At 45.6% G+C, this 22,532-nt stretch overlaps 1 protein-coding gene across 3 annotated transcripts in view; it reads left to right on the forward strand.

The window, feature by feature from the left end:
* Nucleotides 1–22,532, forward strand: part of SLC12A9 (solute carrier family 12 member 9) — a 163,834-nt gene that overhangs the window by 55,537 nt on the left and 85,765 nt on the right. For all 3 annotated transcript variants that reach the window (XM_086946117.1, XM_086946118.1, XM_086946116.1), the window contains exons 3-4: nucleotides 6,233–6,367; nucleotides 8,304–8,435. In XM_086946117.1, coding sequence (XP_086802243.1) covers nucleotides 6,233–6,367; nucleotides 8,304–8,435 — 267 coding nt within the window. The remainder of the gene's footprint in view (nucleotides 1–6,232; nucleotides 6,368–8,303; nucleotides 8,436–22,532) is intronic.

Here is a 22,532-nt window from a genome sequence, read left to right on the forward strand (position 1 = left end):
GTGGCTCTCTGAACTAAGCCCAAGTGGGCCCCTAGTATTGATTGACAAAGCCTGAATGAACAAATTTGTACAACGGATCCATCGCCCTAGTGGGCTAATAACCAATAAACAATTCCAAATAATTGAAAGTTAGGTGACGCTCATACCGCCCCAGTGGGCTATGATCAGACAGTGTTCAAACATGATTCAATATCAGTTCGGCAAGAGTCCAAGCCCAAGTGGGCATATGTGCAATACTTCCAACAGTGGGTCCCATACGGGACAGTGTTCAGATTCCAATCAACTCATAGTATCCAGCAGTACACCAAAAGATCTTTAGTAAGCACGTGGCGTGAGAGGTTCACCACCGTCCTGTTCATTTCGTGTTCTTGCTCCTTGTCGACATTCCCATTGGAGCTTCTGTTGCGTTTGATCCTCCTCTTTTTGGCTTTCTTGTTCCTCCTGTTCCTCCTCTGTTTCCACGACCTCGTCCTCTTTGATTCCCCTTCTCCCCCTGAAAGGTTTCTGTCCGGTTCTGACTCATCATCTGAAATTGAGCTAAAAAATTCACCCTTTTGCTTGTGGTTGCTGCAGATTCTTGGGTGATTACTGAATTGGAGGCATCCGATAAATTACCATCCGACACATCGCTTTCCACTACCTCCACAATTGGTCCTGCCTTCTGTTGACCGGTTAATGCCATTCCTGTATTTTTGTCAAATAGATGGTCATATTTCTTTTGAAAAGTTAAAGTGCGCCAAGATTGGTAATCTTTAAAATCTCTTATAAACTTCCGTTGTTTTTTGGCCGTAATCTCTTCCTCCAACTTCTCCATTCTCCCATTCAGTTTTTTGAGATGTTCCTCCAATGCTTCTTTTGTCATCAGGGGTTCAATTTCCGCTAAGAGATTCTGTATATCCTCAAGAAGTTTGGATCGGTCTTTGAGGGCGTACTTTACCAGTGGAGCACTGGAGGAGAGAAAAGTATGTATGTATATCGGTGAACAAGCCTGCTGGTCAGGTGAAACGCGTCCGAGGGCGACAAATAAATACACTTTTGGTCTGCACGAGTCTCGTCCTGATGGTCTTTTGTGCCTGGGAGGTAAAATATATATATATATATATCACAAAAGGGCTCCATTTTACTGGGGGCCCGACCCTGCAGGACGGGCTCTATGTAACAGGAACGGAGAATCCTGTAGTTTCCAACAACAGCAAAAGATGGAGCCCAACTCCGACTTGCGTGCAAGAAGACTTTAATGTGTCACGTGCTCAGCAACATTAGAACACTCTTTTGCTGTTGTTGGAAACGACAGGATTCTCCGTTCCGGTTACCTAGAGCCCCGCCCTGCGGCCCCCACCACCCCCACTAGTAATGCTGCCACCTCGTTCACAGGATGAAGAAGAATGCAAGGATGGGTCTGTGGAAGATGAGGGTAATGACAAAGATAAACCACCACAAGAAGGCGGAGAAAGAGCACTGTTCTGAAGAAGTATTGCATGATTGTGCATTTCCTTATGAGGGTCAGGTGATCCCACCTCGGGCTGATTCAGTTCTGGAGGATCTCACTAGATTACATTCTCTCATGCAAAGCGCCTTGTAGCACTTTGGCTTACCTATGAGCGCAACAGAGAAGCAGTACTTCCTCTGACTTTAAAAAGCAGTCAATAAAATCTATTACAATTTTGGATAATGTATGGGAAGTGGTTCTAAGACAACTTAAGTTCCCAACAAAGGTGCTAACCGGGTCCCCCAGGAATAGAAAAATTCTGCCGCCCAACCCTCCCGAAAATAAGACCCTATCATGCCTGCATGCTCTTCAGAGTCTGCAGCTTAGCTCTGTCAGTCCATCTCAACCAGATAAGCGGCAGATGCATTAATGCTATGGGGGGTTAATGGCAGGTATATCAATAAAGATCACGAAAGTATTACCTAACCCTGGGAAGGTATCACTGGCAAACATGGAAAGAAATTTCATCCATCATAAACTTTGCCCAAGGACATAAAAGTGGAGGCAATGGCAGTACTCCCAAGAGCGAGCAAATAAGTCGGCCATAGTCCATGACATGCCTTGGCTGCCTCCAGTACTGGTTGTCATCAGAACGTGGGTGCTCCAGTATTGAAATGCAATTTCTGGCTGAAGTTACTGCATTTTGAAACCAGTTTCATAACAAGAACCTCGATGTGCCTTTCAATGGGAAATCCGTTTTTGGAATCCTGTGAGCTCAAACCATTATATTGCATGGTCCCCCAGCATCCTACAATGACTCACTACTTTTCATGAAGATAACGGCAGATGCCATCACTCCGCCAGAGGCTGATCACCGTGCTGGGTCTGTCAGCAATGGCAGCAGTACTCACTCTGCTGTCAAACTTCATACAAACAGTGCAATTCAATGGCAAGGGGTGAGAAACATTTTTACAGATGTTTCATTTCCACAAAGCGACGAGCTTCCCAGTTGTGTGCCCAAGACACACATCTTCCTCTCCAATGCTGACAGCAGCCCGCACCCCCCCCTTCAGTAGGTGTAAGAATCTCACATTTTATGTCTGAATGGAGAAAGATCACAAATGTATGATGTCGGCATTAAATTTCAGAAAATAAACCTGTCCTTCAGTTTCTAGAGAAACCACACACTACACCCAACAAAAGAAAAACTCCTCCAGCTGCATTTGAGAAAAGCTGAAGAGCTTCTTCAAGAACCAATGATCAGAATGATCCCCCTTACATGAGACAATCTCTCTGCTGGAAGAAGAGTATTTCATGACATCCAGAGATCTTCAGGATTCATCCCACCCAGAACAAAAGTTGCAGCATAACTCTAAATTGTGGGACAATCAATCAATCAATCATCGTATTTATATAGCGCACTACTTACCCAGAGGGTCTCAAGGCGCTGATAGTGGTGATGGTTTCCTGTCGTCTCAAACGGGCCCCCCTCTGGAGGCGGGTACCTCGGAACCTGTCTGTGGGCCTACGCTTCCAGCCTCCGAGTCGCACCAAGTTGTAAAATGGGTGCTTCAGTAGATTAATAGAAGGTTAGAGGCTCACCTGCAGTATGGATCCAGAAAAAGGCTTTGGTCCAGAAAAGGACAAAAGACTTCATATAAATGTCCTAGATACAGAGCAGTACACTTGCAACAGCAGGCTTTCCTATCCAACTACGACACTTAGAGTAGCCGATAAGGGTGGACTGCACAACCACACAGATTCATATCTAGATATATTTAGAATGATAATAGAGAACAGGAGGTTTGGCTGCTCCCGTTTGCCTCTGGCAATAAGTGATGTTGGTCAGTTGGTGTTCCGTAGGGCTCGGCCCTTAGCCCTACATTGTTTCATGTGTACCGTACCCCACTTGTTTTAATTGTTGAGTCATTTGGTACCAAGATTGCTGGCTCAATGGCTCTATCCCACCTATGTCTCATACAGACACAGCCGGGAACCTGGGAGTTAAGTTTGACAGGTGCCTGTCTTCCTTACCCCAGATTAGCGCAGTGACGGGTAGGTGCGTTGGTATGTTGAGGGCGGTGAAAACATTTCTGTTTCTTCTATCCTTTGTTGCCAGGAAAACAGTTATCCAGGCTCTCAGAACGTCTAGCCTCGATTATGCTGATGCCTTCTATCTTGGCTTGCCAGAATATGCCATCCATAGATTGCAAGTGGTACAAAACACAGTGGCGCATCTCCTACTGAATGTACCGAAGAGAGCGAGTATCTCGAGCCGTCACTCTTCTTTGCACTGGCTCCTAGTAAGGAAGAGAATTCTGCTTATAGCCTTGGTAATGATTTTAATGATTTTTCATGCTCTCCAAGATATTTGCCTTTCTGCATTCTTTTTTTTATACTCCTGCGAGGAGTCCACGGTCTTCTCATCTCGCTGTGGCCAGAGTCCGAGTGAAAACTGTCAAGGATTGGAGGGCACTCCTTTTCCTTGCTAGGTGGGGCCTTCTGGATGGAACTCTCTCTTCATGCATCTGAGACAGGAAACTTCAGAACCCACTTTTAGGAAAGGATTAAAAACCTGGTTATTTACTATGGATCTCCATAATTCAGGACCCTGGTTGCTCAAAAGAGCCCTATCGTAGTTTACTCCCTCAAGAAATGTAAGATCAGCAGCCTCTTTCAGAGCAAACTCTATTCGTTGCACTTTATAACATTTTTGAACCGACTGTCCCATAGCCACCAAAGACTGCTCTTCCACGCGATCTTGTCTTTCTCAGACAAAGCGATCATGGTGTAGCAATTGGTTTTACTGCTTTCCAGATTTTCCTCCATCTCCTTGTTCTTGCATGGACACGAACACAACCGCAGAGAACACAGTTGTGCATCTTTACAAAAAAACAAACAAGCACTGGCAAAGGCAAAACAGCTGGGTGTCGTGGGCTGCCATAAGTGAACTCGGACCTCCAGAAATGCGCACTAACTACTTATGCCACATCTCTATAACCGGTCTATTTCTGTGCCACCTGTGCTTTATTTCGCAGGCTTATGGTGGCAACAAACCGGTTACAAAGTGGCATGCACCGTTGGTCTGTATTTGTTTGTGCATGCTTCAGTGTCCATGCATTATCACATTAAAGGAAGCCAGAACATGTTTTCCTCAGTGTCCATTTAGTTAGTGCTTCATACCATACTGCTGCCGTTTCCCAAGCACTGTCCATAACCGGGATTCCTATTGCCCAAATGTTGTGTATTTTACTTTACCCAAAGTGGAGAAATCAAACTCCAGTTCAGTCTTGTTTACAATTGCGACCAGCAGATATTCCTGTCTTTCAGCAATGAGTGTGCAACTTTCAGAGCCACGCTGCTGGCCATGTCCTTCGTAGGAGTATGAGCTTCTTTAGTAAATTGGCTCTAATACACGGTCTCAAATCCTGCAATTAATCTCTTATTTGAAGAAAAAAGTACTAGTCCATGAAAGCTGTTGACAGCCAGGTGCAGATTTCACATTTCTCATGCCCAAGTTTTGGATGCTCCTGCCTGGAGCCAGCTTCATCCCTGCCTGCTGGGAGATTCATCGCCTTGCACAAACGCGGTTTCTGTACTACAACCAGAAAATGACATTTGAAAGGCAACCATCCCAAACTGCTTTGAGGACCTTAGGCAATAGATCCATATCTCCCGCCTGGAAAACGAATCTACAAGAGGCTTAGTTCAGTAATGTGAGCCTCGTTCCTTCCTCCTTTTTTTCTGGCTCGGTGAAGCATCGCATCTCTGGAAACTCAAATACTAGAGAAGAAAGTTATTTCTCCATGCGATCTCCTTCCTCCTCTGTGTTGCAATAGTGTCTTTACTTATACAAATCTTAGGATGTATGCAGGGTGAAGTCCAACCTAATTCCATCTAATTTACTGCAATCACGACCCTAAGAGTGAGGTGGATGGTTTACAAGCAATTAAATATGTATAATATTGCTTTGTAGCATTCCCTATCCTGAGCACAAGACCGCATTCAAACATGTCCTTGTATGAAAGATACCAATATTGAAGACCTCATAGCAGGCAGGCATCTCTTTCATTTGTAACTCTGTAGATGTCCAGATGTCTCATACCTTTTTCTCGAACACTGTTTATTTTATTGCTGGGCTGCAGAACTGTCCTCAAAGGAGCCCCTTAAAGCCATCAAATGAACCAACAATGATTTATATAAAAATGTGGGTGAAGAATGAAAGGATAACCAGTTTGTGAGTGTTACTATAGGGTAACGTCTCTAGGATGGTGAGCTGTATGATGAAGAGGTGGAAGCAGCTAAATCTGTAATTGTTCTAGTAAGATAGCTAGATCCCACCAATGAGAGGAGCATTCCATTTCCTTCCAAGGATCCTTTGCCAGTCTCCAATCATGTTGACTTCAGGTTCTTCAATGTTTTTTTATTTGTGTGTAAATTTGACATCAATTTCTTTTAGGTCTTCTGATTTTGTCCTGTTTATCCTGCTGAACCCCTTTTAGTCCACTTGACTCATATGTTAATGTGTGGCGCCTGGTAACACTAGAGTGGGAACAGATTAGTGGATTCTTCTGAACATGTGGCTTAGTACACCAGCCAGTTATTGGTTAAATCCTTCTTGATGAGTAGAAGCTGCTAACAACCACCTGTTGAGAGGAAGCAAAACAAAAATGCAACCACATGTAAGACAATTTATACCTACTACTACAGGTTGGTTTATGTTTTTTCTTCTTTTTGTTTGCCATGCACTGTCCTGTCTCTCAGTGCAGCACCCACTTCATTTCTTTCCCCCTCTACCTGCAGGATTCGTGATCGGTCATGCAGGTTTCCTCCAGTCCTTGCTGATGCTGGTAGTTGCCTATATCATCATTTCTCTCACGGTTCTCTCCGTATGTGCAATCTCCACCAATGGTGCTGTGCAAGGTGGTGGAGCCTACTGTATCCTTTTAACCAGTGATTGCCCCCCTGACCTCCCACCCCAAGTCTATTGGCTCCTACTGTTGGATGATTTGATTTAACATGTCTGTGAAAACTGCCTGTAAATAACATTTTACTACACATGGTTTATTGAAGGACTGTATAAGTCCATAAAACAGTCCATTAACAGTTTATTCTACCTTTGGGATCTTCATTAGATCAAAATACCTCAGTTAAGATCTCTTCTAAGTACTGTTTAAAGGAAACTGTAAAGCTGATTTCTGTAGTCAGATTATGTCTGATTGTCCTTTTAACAAAAGAACATTGCTGTAGATGTGCAAGGTCTCGGCCAACTCAAATTCAGTTACTCTAAGGTAAATTTGAATGAAACATCCGTCCAAAACCTTAAGAAATAACAAGGTGTTGAATGATGTTCCAAGGCTTATTTGGAAGTGTTGCATTAAGGATTCTGGAAGCTACACTGCTCAGCAGGGCTGGTGCGTTCATTTTTGATGGTCACGGCCATGCAAGAGTCTGTCCCTCCAGGTGTAGTGAGGAGCAATGGACTAGTTTATAAATTCAAAGAGATTATCCTTGTTTGAAGACTAGGATCACAGTTGCGTGCCCTTTCCTTCTCCATCATAGGAGGGTGAGAATGAAAATGTTGCCTTTTTAAAATGCATTCTGTGTTCCTGCTCGTAGGTGAACATGTTTCTACCATTTATGAATTCCAAGGAAATAGAAGATTGAGGACTGGTATTACATGCATGAAACTTTTCCTTATTGGGTAAATATAAAAGTCTCACTAATATATTGTTTTTTATGGGTGCTTCTCTGCTGCTACCCTTTTGTTCTTTTTAATGCTTCAATACCGTTGCTGTATTCTGCAGCTACAATTTTTTATATTGCTTAAGGGTTTCTACCTCTGACTTCTTCAACCAGTGGTACTTTTCAACGAATGGTTTAGATTCCCTCCTGTATTGTACTTTGTTATTCTCCTCGGCTGCTTTAGTGTTTCTCTTCAGATTATGATCATGTTTAAAAGTGGCAGGAAAGAGAAAAGACCAGCTGGACGGAAATGGCTTGGCATCAGGAATACAGCATCATTATGGAGCCGTGGGGGCGTGGCTATGACTGCAGCTCTAGACTAGGTCATTAAGCATGCAAAGGAAAGTGGTGACCATCAATTGAAAGGTGTGTGCAGTGGGATACTGGCTGATGTATTCTACCTAGCGGGTGAATTTTTAATGAATCTTGCAGGTATGGGGGAGCATGCCTAAGCAAACGAATGGCTGTACAAGGACGATGGGGGTGGAGACTAGAAGAAAAGATGAGGCAGTACCTGCTTGTTTACTTTAGTTGCCTGTGTACAGTGCCTCTGAGAAGAACCTCTGATAAATGCACCACAAATGCAATATTCCTCTGACTTTACCATCACTTATCCCCAAATCCCTATGTATCTATGTGCAGACACCTTCTCCCCCCCCCTTCCCTGACACACTTTTTTCCCCTGCTTTATTTCCTTGTATTTTGCCTGAATCATGTGTTTAATCAAAGTCAGACTTTCAGCTTTTTACTCATTCAATACTCTTTAATCCGCAACATATTGAAGAAAAATGCATAGACTGATTTTATTCACCTTGGGTTGTTATAGCAGTGCAATTAAAATTCAACCCAGCAGTCTTCATTTGTGAGACCCTGAATCGTGGAGAATCATCTAAGACGTGCCTCCATCTCGTTTGAAATCAGACTATGAGATTACTGTTCCTGCAGAGCTTGACTCTCCAGGGTGTGCGCTGTGTGAATCGTTGGATTAAAACCATGCTGCATAGTGCATGTATACATAACCATGAGACTACTTTCTGTCAACCTTTTCCAGATGGCTACTATTCAGCTGCAAAAATGGATTTACCTTTTATTCTTGCTAGATTTTCCTTTACATCATTTTCACCATCAGTTATGATCAGTCGGACACTAGGCCCGGAGTTTGGAGGCAGCATTGGGCTGATGTTCTACCTCGCCAACGTCTTCGCCTGTGGTGTTTATGTCCTCGGTCTTGTGGAGGCCATCTTGGACGTTTTTGGGAAAGGTGAGTAACCTGTGGAAGAGCTATTGAAAATGGAGTAAGTATTAAGTGAAAAGCACAAATCTGCTTATGGGTCGGTATCTTTCAGTGTATCTAATTGGTGTGTGGAGCATAAGGATGAGCAGGTATTGAGGTGTTAAACTACTTTGAGATCAGAAATTGCAACACAAAGAAATCACCTTTGCAGATGAAAAGACTATCTTGCTAATTCAAAGTGCAATAAATGAATAACACTGTTCCACATGCCAGTCTGTCTCTCCCCCTACCCCCCCCCCCCACCCCTCCCCCAACAGTTTTATGGCACTTTGTATAGCTCTGTGCAATCCAGACAAAGTTTTAAAGTTGTCCCGGTCAAAGCAGTTTAATATTAGGCTAGAAAGATGAAATGATGTAAAAGAAAACAAAAATAACTGTTCACCTCAAGGCAATGCTGGGACCTTCTCTGTAAAATATGTCTTAGTAATGTTCCTTACGTATGACATTTATTGACATCACTGTTGTTCAACTCTGTAGTATTGCTTTTGCTTCTGTCAAATTGATGAAACATTGACCCCTCTCCTTCTACAGCTCGTAAGTGTTACACACTTCTCCAGAAGACTCCGTATGCCTTTTTAACATTTTGATGCATATCCCAGAAATGTCTTTGCTAATTGAGACTTAGCGAAATGCAAGTGTACCTGATCGTTCCTATTGACACACATAGATAGCTTAGTCTGTTAAATACAATGCCATTGTGGTGAAATTGATCTGTTTTGATTTTGAGTTGAATATGTTGACCACTGTGGGGACCACCACCCTAAAAATGAGCTTCAAGCATAAAGTTTCCCAATTTTGCACACTTGGTATCTTGCATTTTACAAGGACCCCCTGCTGGTTTTCAATTGTAGGAGGAAAAGGAATTGATCTTAGGGTAACTGAGTAGGGAGACGGTATTCAGTTATCTTGCTCCCCCTTCCTCTCAACTGGTTGACTCTTGCATGCTGCAGACAGCCCTGTACATTTCATCAAAGGTGCTCTGTTAGTTTTAATGTTTCTTTGGAACTATCCTTGCATACACAATTGTTTAAAACCTGGTACTGTTTTTATCACCTATTGGGGTGGGCATTGCCTCTCTACCCCCCCCCCCCCCCATTCTGAGAGGTTCTATTTTTTTACTGTCTCCCCAGTAGAACTAAGATTTTTTGTTGTTGTTGTTGTTGTTGTTTATGTTGTTGTTTTGTTTTGTTTTTCCCTTACATTTTTGACTGAGTTGGCAAAATGGGAAAACAATTGCTCCCTACATGCTTGTTGTTCAAAACAAACTTCAAGCAGTTCTTGGCTGTCTGAACCACACAAAGTATGTTTTGTGTTTGGGAAACTAACATTCCCTTTTAATTTTATGCTGACATTAATCTAAGCACACCATTAACTGACTGGCGACTGTGTTCTTCTTGGGTTGGGGATTCTGGGGTTAGGCTTCCAAGTTTGACCTTAGTTTACATTGTTTCTGAATAATCCTCAATGAGGAGAAACAGTCTAGGTTGAAGAGTTGGCCTAAACCAAAGTAGAGCATGGACTTCATAATTTAAGAAATACCAGCAGCTGTCAGCATTAAATAAGTCATTTGGAACCCGGCATGGTCAGTAAGTCACAAATTGAATCAGTATTGGCTTGAAGGTCCCCTCTCCTGCAAACGCCTTCCTGTCTTTCAGTCCACCGTCCATTAAAAAGGGGAGGATCTCCCGATTCATGGGTTTTTTGTCGGACCTCTGAATATAAAATTGTAGTAAGTTAGATTATTTTCATTTCATTTTCATTTCATTAATCTTTATTTCGATCACAGATCATAAAAGATATGGAACAATACATACGTTTAAAAGTTATTAAACAAAATGTGATCCAATTGGTTAAAATATGGATAAAACATTTGTGGAGAGCCGCTGGACATGTCCCTTTATACCAGACTTTTCATCATTCGGCTACGGGTGAACCACAATGAAGTTAAAAATTTTGACAGTGCAAAAACGGTAGGAGGGGAGAGATCAGATTTTAGGACTCTATAAGCAGTTTGGTGAGATCTAAACCCCAGGTTCCTGAGCATCGGAACAAGCCAATATTTCCTGCTCCGCTCGTAACCCTTACAGAAAAGGACCGCATGCATGTCGTCCTCCTTCGGATGTGCACACATTGGGCAAATTGATGTAGTGGAGCAGGATGACCAGGATGCTGTAAACGCAGCTAAAGGAAGGCATCCATAGCGCCATTGTAAAAACTGTTTCCTGGTCAATGCAGGAGAGATCTCATCTAGGGTTTTTTCAAGAGAATAGGTATCTTTTATATTCAAGAAAAGGTTTGTCAAAGACCCCTCACGAGTGTCAATAGAGGCTCTGGTGAGCATCATGGCATAGTAAGTGTTCGCGAGTGCCTTTTTTGAGATCTTAATGCAAGAATTGAGCGGATCAGTCCATAGTTCCGGGAATCCCAATTCCTCGCACGTTCCTCTGACATAAGTCAACCAGGGAATCTTCTTAGTGCTCCGTAGTTCCAGGAATTCTTGTAGTTCTTCTCTATAGCTTGCGAGGTCAGGACTGGTCCACAAACGCCTCCAGAATTTTAGGGGTTTTAGTCCTAGCTCCTCTGTAATGGGTCTAATTCCCAAATCCAACCTTAGTGGTAGTAGTGGGGTACTCTGGGGGAGGGCAGCTACCTGTCTCAAAAACGTATTCTCCGTGGTCTGTAACTTGGGGTATGGCGTGTATCCCCACAACTCTCCCCCGTAAGTGACCCCTGCCCTAGCTTGTGTTTTGTATATGTGAATGACTGGGGTGAATGGTCGATAGCTAGATTTATTTGCCAGACGCAAAGTGCCACCCGCCAACTGTGCCAGTTTGATGGTCACTTTGGCCTGGTGAGTTGACCAAGTTAAGTGTTCATTTATAATGATTCCCAGGTATTCAATATTATGCACCCGTTCTAATTGAACCGTGCCTAGCTTGGGAGGGGTTCTATTTCGGGAGGTAGGATTTAAAATCATGAATTTTGTTTTTTGGGGATTGACTTCCAGTCCCCGATCAGAGCAGAAGTTAAGGAAGCCGTCCAAAATGCGCTGAATCCCCATAGGGGATTTAGACAGCAACAGGGTGTCGTCTGCAAACATAATTGCAGGCACCCTGTTGCCTGTCAACTTGGGGGCGTCCGAGTTGGCAATCCCGTTGAGGTGGGCAATTACCCCGTTCACAAAGATGCAAAACAGGGTGGGTGCAAGTACACAACCCTGTCTTACACCTCTGCGAACGGGGAACCGCTCAGTTAGTTTTCCACCTTTGCCACATCTAACGCGGGCATAGTTGTTAGTGTGGAGTCTTATCAGAATTGCCAAGATGTCAGCGGGGACCCCAAGATCTTTCATGACATTCCACAGCCTCGCTCTAGGCACCAAATCGAAGGCGGCACGTAGGTCTACAAAGATGGTATAGAGACTGCCGCCTTCGATTATTGCTGTTCTCCAATAGAGCAGTTGTAACCTAAATATTTGGTCTGTGGTGGAAACACCCTCCCGGAATCCTGCCTGATATGGGGATAGGATATCCATTTCTTGGATCCATGCTTGCAAACGATTTAAGATCAGTCTGCCAAAAAGTTTTTGAGAAATATCTATCAGACTGATAGGTCGATAGTTGGACGGGAGCAGGGGGGATCCCTTTTTATAGATTGGGACTACCTCTGCTCCCGTCCAAGTATCGGGCACAGTCATTCCCTCCAGGATGGCGTTAAATATTATCGTGAGGTACGGAGCCCAAATCCCTGGTTCCTGTTTGAACAGGTCCCCCGGGACCCCGTCCAACCCCGGGGCTTTTCCAGCAGCTAGGCCTTTAATCGCCTCCCTTACCTCTTTTTCAGTAAATGCAACCCCCGAAGGGCTGGGTGCGGGCAGATTGCTCCCGGTACAAGAATCCTGCCCTCTCTCAGCATATAATGCTTCAAAGTGGGCCTGCCATACCGAGGCGGCTATGTTAGGTTCTATTGCTGATGATAACTCACCCGTGCCATTCGCTACTACACGCCAAAATTTACGTGAGTCTCTGGTAGATAATGCCTTCACGAGATTCTCCCAATAGTCGTAGTCCCATTCTGCCCTAGCATTCACTAGGAGGGACTTATACTTGGTTCTTCTTTCGCGAATTACCTCCCTGCTAAGGCGTCCCTTTATAGCCGATATCAAGAGAGCCTTAGCCTTCCTACATGAAGCCTTATACCAGGATGTCTTTGGCTTATTGCCGCTCCTTTTCATGGAAGTAGTAAACAGGTCTTGTTCAAGGGAATCTGTGATGTTTTTGTGTATTGTTGCTAGTTCCCTTCTGGTGTCATCGTCTGGGTTTTTAATACCCAGATCAAAGGCACTCTCTAGTAAGGGAATTAACCTTTCATAGAGGCGGGGTAGTTTGTCTGTGCTGCTGGCCAGCTTCTCCCACTTCACTTTCCTGCGGTTAGTTTCAAGTAGGAGACCCGACTTGTCAGTCCCAAATCCCTGTGAAGTGTCCTTACTACCAGGAAGGGAGTAAGTCAATTCCAGAGAATTATGGTCACTATCATTTCTTGGGCACACTTTGAAGTCAACTATTGCTGGCCACATAGAGGTTTTGACCATAATATAGTCAAGTCTGGATTCGCTACCAGGTTTGTTGTAGGTCGGGTTACTGGGTATGTCCGAGCTACAGCGGCCATTACATGCCCTTAGACCGAAATTAAGGGTGAGGGCATTTATTTGTAGGGCTAGGGGAGTCCAGGCCCTTGGCGGTGGCGCCGCCGTCTCAGGTATGAGCCAGCAAGAATCTTCCTCAAGGGAGGGGCCGTCGCGTAATCCGGGCAGGGGTTCATAGTGAGAATTAAAATCGCCCCCGACCAGACAGGCAAGATCGCACGGAATGCCCTCCAGGAATCTGGCTAATTCCTCTATGGTAGACGACTCTTTATGCATTTGGGTCGGTCTAGAGTAGATGTTAATGATTAATAGCTTTGTTGAGTCCGGCCATTCTAGTAGGACAGCCAGCAGATCGTCGGAAGCAGTCTCTATATCAGAGGCTTGGCAACCTAGATCCGTTGCTACCCCTATCATTAACCCCCCGGATGGTCTCCCCTTACCCCCCCACTTGGCTGTTTTGGAGAAGGAGGCAAAGCCAGTTATGTCTATAGTTTCTCGCGCCCAGGTTTCTTGCAGAAGTATTAAATTCTTAGAACTAATGTAGGAGGTCCATTCTAGGCAGTCTAATTTGCTAGGGAGCCCCGCTACATTCCACGAGATTGCTGTTATATGTGGTGGTTGGGCGCGCGGCGGACTCACAGCAGTTTCAGTAGGCTCTTGGTGGGCCCTATAAGTTAAGGGTGAATATGTAATGTCTGGTGGACTAGTGGCAATAACTGGGGAAGGGTTCACCATGACTGGGGTCTGGGTCGATTCACCTGAGCCTGTTAGTAATGTACCCGCCAATGTATGTGAATTTATATCACATACAGATACTGCAGATATATTAGTGGTGATTGAATAGTTTGCAGGGGCATCATTCCCTTCTCCAGCCATCTGTCAATCTACCATGTCTAAATTGCTGTAGCGATTCTGTGTTGGTAGGTAGGCAGGGAAGTGCGTTCTATATGGGCCAGGTATTCCCCTCCTATGACCACCTCCCCCCTCCTCCTCCTGGTGACGGTTTCCCAACCTGCCTCCTCCCCGTAACCAGGGGTATACTCATTTAGTCTCCCCCTATAAGGAGGATAAGTATTGATGTTTCTGTGACAAGTTTCCCAACCCTCCAATAACTCTTGATGGTGCCCCCACCTATAATCCTCGGAATCATAAAGATCAGAGGGGTAGAAAAATGAGAGGGGAAGTGTTTGGATGATGTTACCAAAGTCCTCATCGGTGGCACAGGAGCAAATGTATGCAGCTGTGTTGGGGTCTCTAAAGGAGACCAAAATGCAATCCCCTCTGATGGACTTCCTAGTGTGCCCCACCCATGCTACTCTCTTTGTCGTGGATATATCACTCACAGTACCTCTCGGTAGTGGTCTATTAACCGAGAGCCAGTTTATTACTTTATTCTTGAGTGAGGTGTATGATTCAAATGTGGGGGGGTCGAGTTCTGGAACCCAAGCCAAAACTACTGTATAGGGGGCTGCTTCTGGTGGGAGGTTTACAAGCTGTAGTTTTCGTTTGATGGGTGGCTTCTCTCCCTCGAGTGGGGGGTTGTCCTTGGTTTTAATCGGAGGAGTTGGGTTTGATTTCGATGGAGAGGCCGGTTTGGGGGTGGTGGTCTTGGGTTGCTGTGAGGGTGTCGGGACTGTAAGTGTAACAGTAGGTTTTGATGAGTTGTTTTTTACAGGTTGTGTGGATCTAGGTTTTGGGTCTGATGGTTTAGGGTTTGATACAACCTGCAAGTTGTTGTTTTTAACCAAATTGGAGCCTGTACCCTCCTTTAGTGTCTTAGTAATGTTACTGTCGGTTTTCCTAGCATCAGCAAGTTGCACCGTTGCCTTTTCGATGCTCACTAGTCTTGCTTCGATCTTAATCAATCTTGCCTCTAATGGGCTTAATAAAGACCTGAGTAGTGAACCTATATCCTCCAAAGTGATGTCATCCGAGGAGGTATCTAGAGGGGGATTGTCATTAGGTTGTAGGGGTGGGGTTGGCTTTGGTGTTCTGGAGGTGGATGGATTTCCTGGTCTAAGCCCCACTGAGGCAAGGGCGTTTAATTTCCTCCCCTTACCTCTAGTTTGTTTGGATTTAGGGGTTTTAGACCTGGGTTCTTCATGGTTTTGTAACCCTTGCTTTTTCTTCGGGATCGCTCCCTCTCTGGCTCCCTTGTTGTTAACGCTATTGGATTCTAGGGTAGGAGCTACCTCGGTACTCTGTGGTGGTATAGGTTGGGTGTTTTGAGTATTGGGTAACACCATTAAGCTCATGTCCTCTAGATCACTTGTGGCGTCGAGAGTGATTTCTGGGCTGTTTATTATGATGTCCGTAGGGTGAGTTGATGTCTGATCAATACTATGCATAATGGGCCTACCTGAACTATTTTCAGGCGTTCTAGCTAGTGCCATCGGTCCCACAGACGATCTCCTTACCCAGTCAATTTCTTGTGAAATTCTTCGCTCCAGGACTTGAATCTCCTCAATCAGGAGTGAGCCCGCCTTGGCAAAATAGGTGTCGATGGGTCCTTTGACAGCTCCAGCTGCAGCAAGGGAAGATGTTTTACTTCTTGTTTCCCGTGTGCACATTATTCAAGGTGTCAATCGACTTTTAGGGGGGCAGGCAAAGAGAGAGGTCCCGGACCGGACTCTCCCGACCTCGAACGGCCTCAAACGGCCCGCTCTTTGCCCGGTCTTCGCCCCGGCGCTGCGTCCCGCGCTGCGGGAGTGCTGGGAAAATAAGTATGTAGCCGGGTCGAACAGGGGGGCGTGGCAGCGGGGAGAGCGGACCGGAAGTTGGAGGATGGTCTTGCAGGGACTCCTGGGCAATGGAGTCCCCTGCACGCTTGCAGCCCCGCTGACCACACTCACCCGGTAGCCTTCTGGAGTCCTTCGGTGCAACCCGGTGTCCAAGGGTCGAAGCGGCACCCGCGGAGCGGGTGCGGCGAGTAGTAGCTGGTGTCCAAGAAAATGCCGCTGTAGCTGCTAAAGTGCGTCTGTGCTCAGGGCGTCCCACAAAGGCAGAGGTGATAGGGCTCTTTAATGCTGCAGAGAGGCGGGGGGCGTGGCAGCGGGGAGAGCGGACCGGAAGTTGGAGGATGGTCTTGCAGGGACTCCTGGGCAATGGAGTCCCCTGCACGCTTGCAGCCCCGCTGACCACACTCACCCGGTAGCCTTCTGGAGTCCTTCGGTGCAACCCGGTGTCCAAGGGTCGAAGCGGCACCCGCGGAGCGGGTGCGGCGAGTAGTAGCTGGTGTCCAAGAAAATGCCGCTGTAGCTGCTAAAGTGCGTCTGTGCTCAGGGCGTCCCACAAAGGCAGAGGTGATAGGGCTCTTTAATGCTGCAGAGAGGCGGGGGGCGGCAGCGGGGAGAGCGGACCGGAAGTTGGAGGATGGTCTTGCAGGGACTCCTGGGCAATGGAGTCCCCTGCACGCTCGCAGCCCCGCTGACCACACTCACCCGGTAGCCTTCTGGAGTCCTTCGGTGCAACCCGGTGTCCAAGGGTCGAAGCGGCACCCGCGGAGCGGGTGCGGCGAGTAGTAGCTGGTGTCCAAGAAAATGCCGCTGTAGCTGCTAAAGTGCGTCTGTGCTCAGGGCGTCCCACAAAGGCAGAGGTGATAGGGCTCTTTAATGCTGCAGAGAGGCGGGGGCGGCAGCGGGGAGAGCGGACCGGAAGTTGGAGGATGGTCTTGCAGGGACTCCTGGGCAATGGAGTCCCCTGCACGCTCGCAGCCCCGCTGACCACACTCACCCGGTAGCCTTCTGGAGTCCTTCGGTGCAACCCGGTGTCCAAGGGTCGAAGCGGCACCCGCGGAGCGGGTGCGGCGAGTAGTAGCTGGTGTCCAAGAAAATGCCGCTGTAGCTGCTAAAGTGCGTCTGTGCTCAGGGCGTTAGATTATTATTTGGGGTTGCCAAGTATCCACCTCAAAGGCTAATGTCATCATCTGATAGAAATCACACTCATTAACTCCATGGCTGCTAAGGCAATTCCCCTCCTGTGCTGGGAATTGCTATTTTTCATTGTTTTATGACGAGCTGGGCTCGTCATCAGTGTACGAGGAGGCTACACCATGACGAGCCCAGCTCGTCATGAGTGTGGAAGGGGTTAAATAAAATAAACCTCTGCTTAATCCCTAGTAAAGTGACACACAGCCCTCCGGCTTAAATCAAAGGTTTGTAAAGCATTTAAGAAATGCATACGCACTATAGAAAGTCTCACACAATTCCTTAATCAATTATAAAACAAAGAGAAAAATTCTATGAGTGAAATAAGACCAAAATGACAGAATCCAATAGTGGAAACCGAAGATATGAAATATTTAAGTTAAAATGGTGCAGTGGTAGACCCGATCGAAGTGCGATTTGAGGCCGACCGCAATGGAGCACTGGTTGGATACAAGTGGATTAATCCTGTTGAAATTCTGAAAGTTCAAAAACGTTAAAGTCTAAATGCAGATAGGGAGTATGTACATTTTTGAGAAGTAAAATCCTCCTTGAGGGCTCTGTTGCTTCATATGTAGCCGCTGCTGTGGAACTAATGCTGGATACTTGAAGCAGGTTGGTGCCACTGGAGCTCTGGGGGTTTGGACATTTCTCACTGAAAAGTTCCTTATTCTTACTGCAGAATGTGACTTGGTTACTTTGTTCAGAGGTGCTGGGAGCCTTGACTGGGACAAAGTTGAAATTCAGTCTGATGCCAGGGAACTAACAGTCAGATACTGTTTCCAGCAGTACCTCCTGAAGCTCTGGAGGACATTTCTTTCAAAGTTTCCTTTGACTGCCTAAACAATCATAGGATACTTCCAAGGACTCCGAAACCTAAGGGGAGGCCACTTCATGCTCAGGGTGTCAACAGAGGCCCACAGCTAAGTCCAGTTGCCCCTCATCAGCTGGGTACTCCAAGAAAAAGGTCCTTTTCAGCTTGTTGTGACACTGTAGCCACGCAGGAGGTCAACCAACTGACCCTTGGAGTCAGTTCCTTGTCCTTGGTACAAGAGGCAGTAGGGTCGGTCCTTCAGTGTTCCTCTCATGACAGACAGCAGGTTCAGTACTCTTTCGATCATGCACAGACCCGAAAAGTGATCTGAGGAGGTGCTGCCACATTTATGCCTGACATCAGCTAGTGGGTGGAGGGGGCTCCTTGGCACTCCCTGGTCAATGGGGTGGAAATTTCCAGTGGCAGCCCTGCCCACTTTTTCAGAAGTTCTTTTTTGCCCTGCTGCAAACAAACCCACAGTGCACCTCACTCTCAAAAGCCAAAATTAAGATCATCTCACCTTGTTCTTAGCCTTTGTGCCCACCCAAAGGGGTGGGCAAGGTAATGAGCAGTGCCCTCTTCTGTGGTCACTCAAACCCAGTTCTGGGGGTACCATTTCTCCCCCTGGGTTTGGTGCCTGACTAAGGGGCCAAACCCTGGGGCTTTCCCAGTGTTCTCTATTTTTGACTGTGACAGGACAGGCACCTTTTTAAGTTCCTGAAGCCACCCAACTCGTCTCCCTGCCAGGTCATTGTCTCTACTCTGGGAGTAGCTTTCACACACTTATAACACTTAATTCCAGCAAAGGACTGCCTGGGCTGTTGCTGGAGAACTAATGCTAAATCAGTTTACCATAGATTACAATTTTATTAAATTCAAAACCAGTCCGTGAATGGAACCTGAAGCTGGTACTGGTCAGAAGTTCTAATATAATCTTTGTTTTGACTTTTCTTATGTGCCAGATACCGCTTGACTAGTAATCGTATGTCTCGCTAGCACAGTTCCCAATGTTGTCACTCGGAATTTCATTGTACCATGTTTCGTTTTGGCATTATGCCAGGTGGACAGACTTCTATTGACATTTCAATTGGGTTCACCATGAGCTTCATCACCTCCCCTCAAAAGCCCACTATCTGCGGCAGCCCCATGTTATCTGCAAGAAGTCTGCCAAGGGTTGTCCACACATTCAGAGGCCCTATAAGGATAAGTCGGAGCAAGTTCCTATAGTGTCATGTGCATGAAATGAAACTGTATCATTTAAATCTGACTTTTGGAGATAGATGTTCAGCTTGTTCACTTGCTTTTTTCCAGTCTGTCACTGTCAACTCAGTTGGGAAATCTGCACTCCTGCGGTCTTTTACCCCCTCTGTCATTCACCTCTCTGAGTGGTGCAGTGTACAAGCACATTCTTAATTTTCTGCACCAGTTATATCCAGCAGTTGCTGCATGACTGCATGTTCAGGGGGCTCTCAGTAAAAGGGCTCCAAGTAAAAGGGCTCCAGATCATGTGCTCCGTGTCTGGTAACCCTGCATACTGCAGAAACTGTGCCGACCTCACGCCAAACCATTCTGCTCCTGCATGAATGATACAGCTATATTATGTATAAACACCCTATTAAAGGACAAATCTTTTAGGACATATCTTTTAGTATAATCTGAAACAGATGGAAGGACCAGAGGGGCATGTCAAGTGCAAAGGGAGACCATCATTTCTTTCTTCACCACCCTATGCCATATTTTTGCCATTTATTGTATCCGGCGGGGAAGTTCACTAAAAACCCTCCGTCTCATGAAAAGTTCCAGAAAGGTGTAGCCGGGGTGCACTCCAGCTTTTTTTTGTTTTGTTTTCTTCTCTCACCATTTTCTCCCAGTTAGGGCCGTCCTCAAACCATTTAACCGTGTGTTGTAATGGCATAGTATAAGAAAGTGTCGGAGTTCCAAGCACGGGAGATTTAAAGCAATTTTACACATCTCCTCTTCCCAGTGGGCACCAGAATGTACATCATCTTGTCCAGCCTGAGGAACATCCCAGCTGGGAAAGGACGCAACGCATTTTGCAACAAATTCTGGCAGCGATGTAAAAGCCATCTTGGCCAGAGAGATGCAGCCCATTACAGAAAGAGGCAATGATTCCAGAAGTCTACAGAGCCATATAATCCCTCTAAAGCTTGCCAACATTGGGATCCTGCTGTGACATTGAACGCTGTCTCACCCAAATCCCCAAGTATCTGAACTTCTCCCTTACCCACTTAGCCCAAGATTCAAGGGGATGACTATGCCAGTAAGCCCCAGTCTACCCAAGGGGACCATTATGGACTTGCGTCCATTCATATGTAATCCCGAGATCGGGGCAAATCCCTCCCACTCATCCGTCAATCAAGCACAGACCCCACGGGGTCTCTCAAATACATTTGGGCACTGTCTGCATTTATCGATACAATATGAGCCCTGACGCCTAGTTGGATTTCCCATGGATAAATCCTCATTCTCCGTCTTCTGGCCAGCGGTTCACGAGCAGACATCTTTGGGGTAGCTGGCAACTCTGCCTGGTTCCCCTTCACAACCGCCTGGATTCTGGTACTATATTACCCCTGGACGTATAAAATAATTACACCAAGTTAATGTGATTGGGGCCAAAACCCATGCGCCACAGGACCACCCTCATATTGTGAAATCGCTATTGAAAGCTTGCTCTAAATCCAATGACATTCGTTCATGTCACCCGGTTGCTAATGTGCTAGTCCATTTCTGTTGGTTCACTACCCCCTCCCTTCCCCTGCTGAGCTTCAGAGCCTGGTTTATGAAAAGTTAGGTTTAAAGTCTCTGAGGAGCACATTATTAGCATCCATAGAAATACTTCAGCGCTGTACAAGACTAGCTGTACTAATAGGAAGAAAGTCAGCCAGGAAGCAGTATAAGAGAAGGTGGTGATTGTGCCTCATGGTCTTAGAAGGAAACCTAAATCCACTGAAAACTTTCTTGAAGGACATCTCTTTCTTCTCGCTAATTTGGCTCAGTTGTTTCTGAATACATTGTCCATGAGCAGTTTGGGTTTACTGGACAAGCCTAGAGACAGTGGGGTGTAACTATTGTTGTCTACCACATGCCCTTGTGTGTCCGTGGGTGTATTAGTGTGTCTTTGCAAATCTGTGCCAGTGTGTTTGTCCCCTTGTGTATGTTGGTGTACACTTGTGCTATTGTATGTTTGTGATCTGTGTGAATATAGAGGAGTGTATCCTTACCAATGTGAAAGTGTGTGCTACTGTGCGTCTTTGACGGTCTATACATCCATGGCAGTTTCCCTGCATCAGCTTGTGTCGGTTGCATCTTTATCCATGTATATCTGTGCCTGTTTTTGCCAGTGTTTGCCTGTATGCATCTGTGCCAGTATGTGCGCATTTATGTGTCTAGATAGGTATGCTTCGGTGATCTCCGAAATGAGACCTTTTTTTAGGAGCGAAGGGAAGATATGATGGGCCTACGAACCCATCTGTTCGATGCACTATATTGTGGGGCCTTCTTGGCAGTTACCAGATGTATAATTGAAATGGGTAAACCTGTTACCTCCTTGAAACAGAGGGGCCATTGCATTTACTGAGAAACACTGATGATTGGGACAGAAGGGAGCGTTTGTATAGAAGAAGAAGGATACGAGATGTGGTTATTTCCTTATTAAAAAAGATATTAGCCCTTCTCTACAAGTTCAACATTCACTAAATCTGTGCCCAGTGGGTAGTCTTTCTCACACAATAGCTGTCTCAATCTTTCTAAGTTATTTGATTTTTGGGCTTCTCAGTGAATTCGTATTCTTTTTGGTTCAGAGAGAGGTAAGGGGTTTCTGACTTCGAAGGCCTTGACCGTAAAGTTTTAGGAGACAGCCTGGTTGTGCCATTGGTTGGTACTTGCTTATATAAACAGATGCATGTATTGCACTGTCTCCCAAGTAACATAGTGCCACAATGGAGAATCCTTCTTTGCTGAGTATTTATACATTTGTCATATTCCTTGTTCTTTTATAGGTATTTAGGAAAAGTTCAAACAGGCTCTGGATGGGCAGCAAGGAGAACTGTGCTGAGCAGAAAAGGCCATATAGCTGAACAGCAAGACACATTGGAATAAGCTGAGCCTTATGTTAGAAGTTTTTTGTTTTTGAAAAATGGGGCAAAGCACACATGAAACTTTTGAGGGATATGGGAGCCTCCAGGCATCAGTTGTCTACTGATTTAATCCCATGAGGATGATCTAGTGCAACATATTAGAAGTGTTTATTGATCTATTGCTATAAACCACATCCATAGGCTCCAGGGCTGCTGTTTCGGATATGAGCAGATGATGCATCCCTGATGTTTGTTACCTTCTGATATTTGTAGTTCTGTATGTATGATGGGAATGCAAAATGACAAGCACCTGAAGAGACAACTAGTAATGAGTGAACGATTTACACCTAGAATGTGACAACTGCCAGCGTAGGTAGTAGCCATGAATGTCAAAACCAACCATCTTTTAGCATGCACTCCAGTTTCCCAGCTTAGCAGATGTGCCTTGCAAAAAAATATTTCAAACCAATATTTGATTTGTCAGATAAAGTTTTAGCACTTTGAGGCCTTCATGCACCCTCAGAAGGTGCATCTTTGATTGCTTGAGACTTGCATTATTGTCGAACTATGTATTTAGTCTGCAAA

Source organism: Lissotriton vulgaris, chromosome 12 (assembly GCF_964263255.1).
Source record: "Lissotriton vulgaris chromosome 12, aLisVul1.2, whole genome shotgun sequence".
NCBI classification, from domain to species: domain Eukaryota; kingdom Metazoa; phylum Chordata; class Amphibia; order Caudata; family Salamandridae; genus Lissotriton; species Lissotriton vulgaris.